Genomic DNA, 12,492 nt, shown 5'->3' on the forward strand with positions numbered 1-12,492 from the left:
GAGCCAGAGAATGGAGGGTTTCTTAACATCATTGTAGAAATGATACAGGGATATAAGGGTTTGACAAAAATTATAAGGTTAGTAGAATGGGAAGGTCAGTTTAAAGTATGAGAATACAGGATTGAATATTTCAGAGTAAAGGTCACCCAGATTGCTTGACATTCTCCACCCTAGCCATACCTTATCTCTGGGATATATATATATATATATATATATATATATATATATATATATATATATATATTCATTTGTCCACGTACTACCTCTAAAAAGCCTGACATTCAGTTCTAAGCAGACATCAGACATTGAAATCGTATATAAATCTCCGTGGTATTCTAGTGCAAAGCCTGATTGAGAACCATTGCTTTAAAAGATGATGTAGAGAGTAGATTGAAAGAATAGAATGGAGATGACAGTGATCAGATCTGAGGAAGGTCAAGGAACCCCTGAAGGAAAGGGCATGAAGAAGTTGCCCACTGACATCTCTTGTTTCAGAGTAATTTCAGTGTAGAGATTAGAATGGAAGCCAGGAAGCCAAAACTCTTCAAAGGATGCAGGGGCCTGAATAGGAAGTGAGTGTGACAATCACCGCAACAGGAGAGTAATTGGTAGCTAGCTCTAAGGTAACAGAAAATATATTCATACTTAGATGGTCTGAAAGCTAAATGGCATTTCTAATTTGTGATGCAGCCAGTAGTAATCTGTAGCTTTGCTCTCTGTTCTGTCAGAATATGGGAGCTATGCATAGAAAGCAATGCTCATTTGGATTTCTGTTCCCTGTAAATACCAACTTTGAGCTAATCAGGTTGAATCTTAGCTCACCAAGTAAGGTAGCATGAATTTTAATATACATGACCAAGGTTCCCAGAATTCTTAGGGGAGATAAACTCATTGTAGAATTCCCAAGAAATGAAGTAAAATAAAAATCAGATATCTAAGCTCCATTAAATCTCTACATATTTGCTGAGGGTTAGAGCAAAAGTTGTTTTTTTCTTGAAAAACCATGAAATCATCAGTTATGTGAATCACAAGCTTTCGTTCTTGGAATGCAGTGAGAATTAGGTTCAAGTACTAGTTCTGACTTTTGTTATCTGTGTAAAGCTGGATACATAGTTTAAATGAGATAGCCCTGGGATCTGTCCCTAGTGAGTCTTCCATAAAAGATGGTTGTTGAATATCCACGCACAATATAGGTGCTAAAGAATGTAAGAGTTAAGGTGAATTAACTTATCAAGAGTTTTGAATTTTAGCTAGAGAGACAGAACATATAATAATCCAGTATTGGTAAGTGCTAAACTTACTTATATACTTAGAATGTATACTGGGTGGGGCTATGAAACCATAAAACAAGGAACTTTGTCTGCACACGGAGACTAGTATAGGATTTGCCATGGTGGAGGAAGCCCAAGAGAGTGTCTTCAAGAAGAAAAGTTCTGGTAAAGTGCTGTGTCCAAATGTTTCTGAAGCTTTGGTATGTTCTTCAGCACTATAAACAAAAAATCAAATAGGAGTAATCCATACAGAGCTGGCAGGAGATGGAGACGGTAAGAAATTTGGTATTCCAAGTCAGAGCCTAGCACAAATAAAAGCTTGCAGATAAGAGAAAACCCAGCTATCAAGGAAGCATAAAACGAATGTGGATAGTGGGTTCCATAGCAACAGGGGAACCTGGGTCTGTAAACTTTGATCAGGTCATGAAATCTCTTAAATACCAAGTTTGGAATAATGAATTTTAATACATAAGTTAATTAGTTGAACAGGTAATGATCTTATAGGAAAGCATAGAATCTGGTCACAGAATAGAGAAATAAATCAGAGGGGGCAAATTTGGAGGCAGTGGGCCAAGAGGTAAATACCAATGCCTTGGACAAAGATAGTGACTTCTGAAACGATTTCAGGAGATAGAGCAAAAAGAAAACTTATGAGCATAGTAAAAATCTAAGATGACTCCCAAAGAATTGGTTTTGTTGTCTGAGCCAGTGTAGCACATAAGTACTCAGTACTTATGTGGGAACATTGACTTGAATATACAACTATGTTATTTTAAGTTTTTCCTTTAATTCAAAATAGACTTTCCTACAATATATAATGATTATGGTTTACAGTTCCTCCTTACCCCTCCCCATCTGAATCCACCCCGTTTCTGTCCCTTAGAAAACAAACAGGCATCTAAGGAATAATATTAAATAAGATAAATCTAAAACAAATTATAGTATGACAACAAGCAAACAAAAAAGAGCCAAAGGAAAATGCATAACAAATGTATACAACACTTTTAAAGACTCAAATACACCATCCTATGAATGCTGCTATGTTTTGTATTTCCTCGTTTTTGTATACTTTATAATCAGTTTTTTCCTAATCGTCTATTATGAGGGATAATCTCTTCTTTGCTCCATTCCTCCCCAAAAGGAGACTAAGACTATGCCACTTCTCCAGTCTTGTTGGATAGTGACACTATTTTCCTGAGATAAACAACCAGAGGAGGAGCAACTTCGGCTTTGTTGTTTTTTTGCACTTGGCCTCCAAAGAAAGCAAAAATCTTACCTATCAAGCACCTTTCTAGGAAGACACTTTGTGTCAAATCCTTATAGAGATTTGCTTATGTGGAGTATTTATATTTAAGACAGTATGTCATAAATGTGCAGCCAGTAGAGAAGAGGGGAGAGTTTATTTACTGGCAAAGAGACCGTGGATGAAGGTTGATATAAACACGTGGGACATATATCAAGGGCTCTTCAAATGGAATCCAGGGGAATTATGAACTTCTGCATAATAAAATGCAAAATTGTGTATATATCTTTACTACTTTTTGGTGGGCACAAGTCTTATAGATTTCTTCAGATTCTTCAAGTAGAATTTGGCTCTATAGAGGATATTCAGATCTGGTTTCTCTGACATAAATGAAGCAACCTTCAACAGGCTTCTACATCTAACTGGACCACTTCCAAAGCCCCGAGGAACCTTTATAAAAATTATGAATTATGCATTTACAATCTTCTATTGTTCTTTACTTAAATGAAAGCCTTCTTCTCAAATCGTATAAAAGTATTTGATATTACACCATTTTGATCTGTGTCAGCCAGATGAGCAAGTTCCTTGACATAGGTTTGTGTCTAGGAGAAAAGAGCATGTGTAGAGAAAAACTGCAGAAGTACAAAGGCAAAACAGCAAGCACAGTGATACTCAAAGAAGGAATGGTCACTGGATGAGGAAGAAATGCAGAGCACATTGTCAAGGGAATAGAGAGATGTGGTTGGCCATGTTGGGTAAGGATGGGAGATCCGAAATGAGGGAAACTAAAACAAAGTTCACAGAAGTTACTTCAGGGGAACAAGAATAAGGTGTGGTTGCTCCATTTGCCCCTCTCACTGACTGCTCTTCCAGAAGGTCTGAGTTCAAATCCCAGCAACCACATGGTGGTTCACAATATCTGTAATGGGATCTGATGTCCTCTTCTAGTGTGTGTCTGAAGACAGTTGCACTGTACTCATATAAATAAAAAAAATAAATCTTTTAAAAAAGACATAACTAACAAACTGTTTAAACCTTAAAAAAACTATATTTGGCCAACAAGGTATATAAACCTGCAAAGAAGTTTGAATGACCAAGAAGTCTCCATGCACTTGCCAGTAAGGATAATATCAGTTACTAAAGTAAACTTACTATAAATGATGGACTCTTCACTGAGGTGAAATACATGGTATATATATATATATATATATATATATATATATATATATATATATATATATATATATATATATGAGTCTTGAATTTTAAACTTAAGATTTAAATCAGTCAGTTGTCTCGCTATAATCGTTTTAATGAGCCTTCTTATGCAGTTTGTGGAAGCCAAAACTATACCTCAATTAAATACATGTTAACATTTACATTTTGTCTTTAGCGAATAAGAAGAAAGAGAAAGAACGGCCAGAGATCTCTCTTCCTTCAGACTTTGAGCATACGATTCATGTGGGTTTTGATGCAGTCACCGGGGAATTCACTGTAAGTAGGCTCCTTATTTTGTTTTGTAAGCCATGAAAAAAAGGCTATTTTGTTTCAAGTAAGGATTACTGTATTCTAAACTGTCAGTCTGAAGATGGACTTTTCCTGGATACATAGAAAGAAAATGGGCAACAACACTGACAAAATTATATTGTCTATCCTAACACAAGTGTCTTATTACTCTATAATTTTCAATTTACTTGAAAATATTCATTTGCCAAGGCACAGAAAATGTGGCTATGGTAAGGAGACCCTGCCAGAACCTGTTTGTTAATCATGTGAAGTGAATCAAAGAATAATTTATTCAACTTGGCTAGTGAAGGCACATTAGTCTGAATAATTTAAGCTCATTAAAGTGGGTCCTGAATTACCCAGATTGACTAACTATAGTGCCAAAAGTCTCTGTAATTTTTGCCTAATCTCCTTTCATTTAAAAAACACTTTTAAAATGCTACTTTTAAAGATTATTAGTAGGTATATTTTTATAAACATTCAAACCTACAATCCCCATGTTTCAGGAAGAAATATTGTTAATTGTATATCACATATGTATTAGTAGTTATGTGATAATTTTACATATATATTATGTATGAGTCCTCTATGATAATTACCAACATGAATTAACTGCATATGATCGGTCTAGATTGGTTTCTTCTTTGAATAATTGCAGTGCTCAAATAGCACAGTGTCTCAGATACTTGCCATTTTATTTCTCTACAGAATGTATTAGGCCACCCCCTTTATTAAATGAGTGAACGGAGAGACGCTCCTAGATATACGACTCCATATTTCAGCTAATTGTTCTATACTAGTAAGCAACCCAACCAACATGTACATTTTGAAACAATAAAGAGCTTCAAATGAATTTAGAAATTAAAACTTTGATAAAATCACCATGATAATTCTCGTTTTTGCTAAGCTAGAAAAAAATACAGATATTTGAGAATCCAATTTCTTGTCTTGTAGCAAAATGGTTAGTGAATGGACTATGTCATGTGGTTAAGTAGGGAGAAAGAAGCAAGGCAATTTGATTTGAAGAACTATGTTACATAGCTGAATTGACAGCCAAATTATTTTATTTGTTCAATTCTGGAATTAAGTAGTGCAAGAATGAGATAGAAACAGTGTAAATGTCTTGGCCTCATAAATTAGTGTAGGCTGATTATTTCTGTGTTCTCAGTAGCAAGCAGGAAAAATTCTCAAAAATAATGAGACTGCTGAAATTGAGATAGATATAATTTAATAGTTTTGTTAGCTGAGTCAAAGACATTACTTAAATGCCATTTAATTTGAGCTCATCCTTTATTTCATTGCTAGAACATTCTCTTGGCTACATTTAGAAACCACAAACTGATTATCAACCTTACCACCCACTGTCTTTCCCACTGGATATAAAAGTGGTTTTATAATTTGACCATTGTGTGTTTAAAATCATCCAAAGAGAGTCTAGTTAATTGTCTGATATTTGAAACAGGAAAAGCCCTCAAACTTTATAGTTTTGTCTAACAACAACTTGTCTCTTTTATTTAAAGAGCTTCATTTCTTTTTAGACCCTGTATGCTTTTCTTCTATTTAAACCTCTCATGGTTTTATTTGCTGTTATTCCTGGTTTTCTTTTCTTGTTCTTTTCCTTTGGAGGTTCTGCTGTGAATGGTCTCTCATTTGGCATTGTGGTTAACTTACACTTTATTTTTTCTGCCTTATTTGACGTCTTTTGCCATGTTTCCCCCATCTTTAGCCCTTTCACTATTCTTTCTGGGTTCTGAATGGAAATAAAGGGAAACTAAATCACCACCATCTTGCTGACTGCAGCACTAAGCCTTCTCCACTGTGGTCTGAATTAGAACCTAATGGACCAATCAGAGAGCAATGAGGTAGAATAGGCGGTAGATGGCCATTCTAGACCTGATGTAACCAAACCAAACAACATTCTCTTCTTAAAAAAAAAAAAACATTTGAAACAAAATGTTTTTTTTTACAATCCACTAATAGGAATTCATTGACCTTGCAGACAGACCACAAATTTAGAAATTTGAAGTACTTTGCTGTCATCTTGATGATCTTTAGGCAGCTACTTTTGCATACAATTTGAAATGATGACAAATTCTTCCTTCTTTATTATCTTAACCTACAATTTACAATTAATATTGTAGTATGCTTAACTTTCAAACTAACAAAAGTAATTAGCTTTTAACACTTCTATTGGCAGGATTTAAAATTGGGTCTTAATTACCATAGATACCGTTAAGTTATTGTCTGTTGGGGAAAATCATATTCTGAAATTTTGATTATTGTTGAATTTTGAGTAATTTGCTGAACTGTAGACAAGTTGTTTTTACAAGAGCCTGCTCTTTTGAATAATTGAGCACTAGTTGATGTGTTGATTGGTGATTACCCTAATGGCTAATTGGCTCATATAACCTTGTATACGTACATGGGCATACACTTGAACCCTAAAGCTGAAATTAGGATGGGAGGTGAGATTTGGGGTATTAAATTATTACAAGTCCTTACCCATTATATTGCCATTTTTGTCCCAAATACTTCAGAACTCCCCTTTCCAGACCTCTAGACCTGTGACGGTCGCTTCAAGTCAATCAGAGGGAAAAATGGTATGAGTGATATAAATTATCATTTCTTATGATAAGATAAATGCTTGGCCTGTTATATCATGCTACCATTCTCCTGGGCTACACTGGACACTCCCCAGCTTGATGTACACCCACTTGTGATTGTATATTATACACAGGCATCGATATGTGCTCCTGCTTCTGATGCTTAGACTTTTAGGTCTTAATTAGCTGTCTAACTTTTTAGATTATTTCCTCAATTTGGAGTAATGAGATTACTCTCTGATTATGTGCCATTGTGGCATATGCTCAAATTACAGTAATCAGGTCTCATTGAGAAACTAGTTTGCCTCACCTTAGAAAAGAGAAATTATGTTAGCATTGTAGTCATGTGGTAAGTAGCATTATCTGGAGGAACGTCTTCAACTGACAGCATTATTTTTTTGCTGTCTAGTGATTATCACACAACTTTTCCAAAAGTCTTGAAGTGCCATGGGAATGTATAATACCTATAAATATTCTAATGATTATGGTAATGATCATGCCAGTGAAGTCTGCTTTAGTGGTTATGTGCAATGCATACCTGGATTTGTAACACTCAATAACTCCTTTGGCCATTACAGTATTAACCAAATGCTATTAATTGCACTTAGAATCAGAACTGGGATCATGCATGGGCTCCTGAGTTCCAATTTTTGGCTTAAGGCTTTAGCATCAAACTGCGTGATGAAATGCATGTAAAAGTGTTGTTTCACTGTGCTTGGAATAACCATAAATGGCAGGAATCAAGGACATGTATCCCAAATCAAAGCAGTTGGGTCAAAGCATGTTTCTTTAGCATTTGAGATATCTTAAATTAGACAAATATGTTAATTTATATCTGATCTTATTTGTGGGAAGTGGGGTTTGGAACCTTATAATTAAATGGAAATTATTCATGCACGATTTGAAATGAAATGTTTTCCTTTTCCCTGACATAAATGCATACTAAACCTAAGCATAGTGTCTGACTTTGTAAGGATGGCTTTAGTATAACGTCCTTAAGCCACCCATTACTTCAGCTACAAAATATAGAAGAATATAGCTCAATATTGTTACGTAGACATCCTTTGAATTTTAGCCACATAAATAAGTCCAATATGAAATGGAAACTTAGATAACCAGAATTGGAGAATTGAAATTTGTAACTTTATTCCATGGCCATTGACTATCCATAATGACCCATTTATAAAAAGCAAGTTATTATTACAAATTATTATTGAAAATTTTCATGATGCTATCCTTTATCCCTCCAAATTCTTGTTACCTGCTTTTTAGCAATTTCCCCTATCACTTAATGGTAATTCTTATTATTGCCTATTTATGGAGGAACCATCTGGTCCAAAGTAGAATTATATATGCAAACTTTGGAACACTATTGCTTTCCCTGTTCTCTTACATCTGTAGCCAATCCTGTCCCTGGTCTAGTCAATACCCCCACTATTTCCATAATTGCCCCACTTTAAAAGGGACCCCCCCCCCATTCAGACCCATTGGTTTCATCTTTTCCCACCTTCTAAGTTGTCCCACATTCTGTTTTAACTTTCTTTTCTTTCTTTATTTACGTCCATTACAGCCAGATCTCTATGGCTCACAGATGTGCCCAGGGAAGCTCCCAGAGGTGCGTCACAGGCCCAAAAGAAGCTTGCATCAAAGTGCTTCTTTGAGATGTCATAGCACTGCAGTTGCAGGTTCATGTGTGTGCAGTAGAGTCGTTGCTTGGCTTATCTCACTTTTTTGTTGTCATTCCCAAACTCTGGAGGCCCACGTCACACATTGTTTTGCCGAGACTTCATGGGACAAAGTCATCTAAATTGTGTCTGGATGCACTTGAGCAATAGTGTATCCATTTCTCTCTCCAATCTGTTCTTGGAGGTTGGATAATTACAAACTGGGGACATCTGCAGGTTGAAAGTGCAGGAAAGAATTCTGACTGCTTTGTGTAAAGCTAGCCTCTCAGGAATTTTGAATAATTTTCCTTGGTTATTTTTCTCAATATTCCCCCCTCTCTGTTCTAAGTGCTTCATATTATTTACTGCAAATTCTCTCAAGGCTTTGATATGGTTTTATAGTCCCCAACTTCTATGTGGCCAATGAGTAGGGAGGGAGGGAGAGGGGGAGGAAAGGAGGAAGGCATGCCCTGGAGAAAGCTGCAAGAAAAATACCTGACGCAGCATAAATGTCACTGTTGAATGTTTCAGTGGTTGTTCCTCCTCCACAACTCTAGCTTTTTTCCTCCCAATTTGACGTCATTATAAAGCCCTAGAGCCCCCAAATTGCATTTTGTAAACAAAAAGTTGAAACTGACCAAGGGTGAGGTTTTCCTTTTATTTGAATATTCTGTTTAAAGGATACCTAAAAAAGAGCTTATGATATTCCAGTCATGAAAAAAAAAATTGATCTGCACGATACTATACTGTGCACAAATTTAGAGAAGTCTTGCTATGTCTGCCCTGAGTCGCCAGAAAAAAAATAATAAGCTAAGCCGTAAACATCATTTCATGGATGAGCAGAGTCAATATGGAGGTGATTTTCATGCGCTTTTTGTTTCTATCACAATCATACTCTCACCCACCCTTTTTAAGTTGGATCCTAGTTTTACCTATGTGTTTTTGATTAGAGAAGAGAATGATTGCATTATTAAGTTACTAACGTTAAATCTAGAATGTAACTTCAGTTTCCCAAGTGTAATCCAACAGGTAGCATGGGCTTCTTGGTGCAGAACTTTACTGGACCATGCATAAGCTTCTGATGACTGTTCTGAGCGGCCGTTCTGTGGTTGTCCACAGGGAATTCCTGAGCAATGGGCACGCTTACTCCAAACCTCCAACATCACAAAGCTGGAACAGAAGAAGAACCCACAAGCTGTTCTTGATGTTCTCAAATTCTATGACTCCAAAGAAACAGTCAACAACCAGAAATATATGAGCTTTACATCAGGAGGTAAGGGAAATTCTGTGGTATCAAAGGGGAAAGTGCCAGTTCTCAGGGTCTCATGATGAGGCCAAATTATAGCATCCTGAAGTCAGCTTCAGTAGTTTCAGCAAATGACTTCATTGTACATAAACCTGCTGACAGGGCACTGACATCAATGCTAGAATCTTTTTTTTCAGCTGGAAATTGTTCATTTTAACAGTTCTATCTCTTCATGAGTATGAATCTAGTCCGTCATTTAGCATTAGACCTTGAATATGGTCATAACGTAAGACTTTAAGGATAAACAATGATCTCTGGAAATGTAATAGTTCACCTGTGTCATAACAATGTAGGGCAACTTTTGTGCTTATCAGGTTATTTTCATCAGGTCCTCAAGTTGGAGTAAAAAAAGAAACCATTAATTACTATTGGTAAAGACTATAAAGGCATTGTTAATCCCAAGTTGTGACTCCATTTGCTGGTATGTACATATCCGCATTATTCCCAAATTGTGACTTCATTCACTCTTATGAAGATAGTTCATTTAATTGATCAATTTTATTTTTTCGAGATAAGTCATCTGGGTTCTCTCCATAGAAGAAATTATTTAGCATATAGAAAAAGGAGGAAATACTATATCTTTATTCCAGCCAAAATGGGACTTTTTGAAAATATGGTTAGGACCTAATATGAGGTATTTTAGAGAGCAAAATCATACCTCTTATCATAGTCTTAATGCTGAAATTTCCTTCTAATTGATGATGAGATGTTTCCTAGGTATGATTTATGAAACAAAGGTGACTTTCTTTATTCTGACTTTGTAGATAAAAGTGCCCATGGATATATAGCAGCACATCAGTCGGTAAGTCAAAACTTAAAATCTGTTTCTCACAATCATTGTAACCTAAGATCAACCAATATAATTGCTTATATTTGGTTTCATATGTCAAATTTTCAGGCATAAATTAAAAAAACAGATTTAAAAAGTATAACTTAGAAACATAAATAACTATTTTATATATTTATATATATAGTTAATATATACTTATAAATACATTTTATCTATTATGAAAGCCACCTTGTATTTTTGTAAATTTATACACCAGTTTTGCTATCTCTACAATCACTTTTCAAGTCTAAAAATATATAGCATTTGTACTGGGTGTGGTAGCATATGCCTTTAATTCTAGCACTCTGGATGCCAAACCTGGCAAATCTCTTGTGAGTTCAAGGCCAGTCTGGTCTTCAAAGTGAGTTCCAGCACATTCAGGACTGTTACACAGAGAAACCATGTCTCAAAAACAAAACAAATATATATGTGTATGTATGTTGTCTTAGTCAGGGTTTCTATTCCTGCACAAACATCATTTCCAAGAAGCAAGTTGGGGAGGAAAGGGTTTATTCAGCTTATACTTCCACACAGATGTTCATCACCAAAGGAAGTCAGGACTGGAACTCAAGCAGCTCGGGAAGCAGGAGCTGATGCAGAGACCATGGGGGAATGTTACTTACTGGCTTGCTCAGTCTGCTGTCTTATATATAGAACCCAAGATTACCAGCCCAGGGATGGCACCACCCACTAATTGAGAAATCCCCTTGATCACCAACTGAGAAATCCCCTTGATCACTAATTGAGAAAATGCCCCACAGTTGGATCTCATGGAAGCACTTCTCAACTGGAGCTCCTTTCTCTGTGATAACTCCAGCCTGTGTCAAGTTGACACACAAAACCAGTCAGTACATATGCGCATATACATATGTATATAATATAATATATGATATATAATATATAATTTGTGATATGTATTATATTATCACAACTTGAATTGAATTCACAGATTCAACAAAAATTATTTATAGGAAAATATTTGATTATATTGTGGTATTTGTGGGAATACTACACTATCATTGTACTTCCAGCTAAAACTTGAAAGGCACTGTAATTTTCATATTCAAAGTACCCACTATTTACCATAACCCATTTTTGGAAAAGACACCTCAAACATATAGTCTTCTCAGTGATATTCCCATATTGGGCAATCATGTATAAACGCATCATAATAATGACAGGATGCTCCTCTAGGAGGGACCTTGCCACCCCCTTAGTTTAACATTTTCTTGTTTTAGAAGGAGAAATAAGGATGAGAGGTATTCTCTGTAGCTCTCTCAGCAGCCCCTTAGGAAAGTCATCAACATCATTTACATGAGATTCCTCCTTAATGACAAAATTATTTCTGGTTTACTCAGATTGACAAAGAAATAGTAAATGCTCCTGGAATGGCAAGAAAACTTAGGGCCAAGGCTACTTGGTCAGACATTAGAAAATCAAGGTTTATAGGATATCCAGTACTCCTGTAGAGTGCTTCCCACCATAATCAGTTCTCAACATAGCCCCTATTAGTCACTAATCTGGTGTTTGGGTTTGTTTTGCTTTTTGTTGTTTTTCATTAATTTATTATTTACTGTAATCCTGATTACAGCCCTGCTCCCTCCTCTCCTCCAGCCCCACCCTCACAAACCCTTCCCCCTCATTATGCTCTTGCCTTCTGCTCAGAGAAGGGGAACCCCCCATGGGTACCAAAACTCCCTGGCACATCAAGTCACAGCAGGTTCATATCTCAGTGCATCCTCTCCCATTCAGGCCAGGAAAGGCAGCCTAGCTACAGAACATAAGAGCAGGCAATAGAGTCAGAGACAGCTCCCACTCCAATTGTTAGTGAACTCACATGAAGACCAAGCTGCAAATGTGTTACAAATATGTAGGGGGCCTAGGTCCATCCCCTTCATACTTTTTGGTTGGTGGATTGTTCTGTCTCTGTGAGCCCTCATAAGCCCTGGTCAGTTGACTATAGGTCTTCTTGTAGTATCCTTGACCCCTCTGGCCACCTAAATTCTTCTCCCAACCGTTCCACAAGATGAAATGAGCTCCCCTTAATGTTTGACTGTGAGTCTCTGCATT

At 36.3% G+C, this 12,492-nt stretch overlaps 1 protein-coding gene across 4 annotated transcripts in view; it reads left to right on the top strand.

The window, feature by feature from the left end:
• The window catches only part of Pak3 (p21 (RAC1) activated kinase 3), an 84,348-nt gene that overhangs the window by 11,808 nt on the left and 60,048 nt on the right, over window positions 1-12,492 (top strand). The window contains exons 2-6 of one of the 4 annotated variants that reach the window (XM_052170824.1): window positions 3,908-4,008; window positions 6,558-6,620; window positions 8,194-8,238; window positions 9,407-9,560; window positions 10,358-10,395. In XM_052170824.1, coding sequence (XP_052026784.1) covers window positions 3,908-4,008; window positions 6,558-6,620; window positions 8,194-8,238; window positions 9,407-9,560; window positions 10,358-10,395 — 401 coding nt within the window. The remainder of the gene's footprint in view (window positions 1-3,907; window positions 4,009-6,557; window positions 6,621-8,193; window positions 8,239-9,406; window positions 9,561-10,357; window positions 10,396-12,492) is intronic. The other 3 variants (XM_052170825.1, XM_052170826.1, XM_052170827.1) reach the window with 3 other exon arrangements.

This window comes from Apodemus sylvaticus, chromosome X (genome assembly GCF_947179515.1).
Source record: "Apodemus sylvaticus chromosome X, mApoSyl1.1, whole genome shotgun sequence".
Taxonomy (NCBI): domain Eukaryota; kingdom Metazoa; phylum Chordata; class Mammalia; order Rodentia; family Muridae; genus Apodemus; species Apodemus sylvaticus.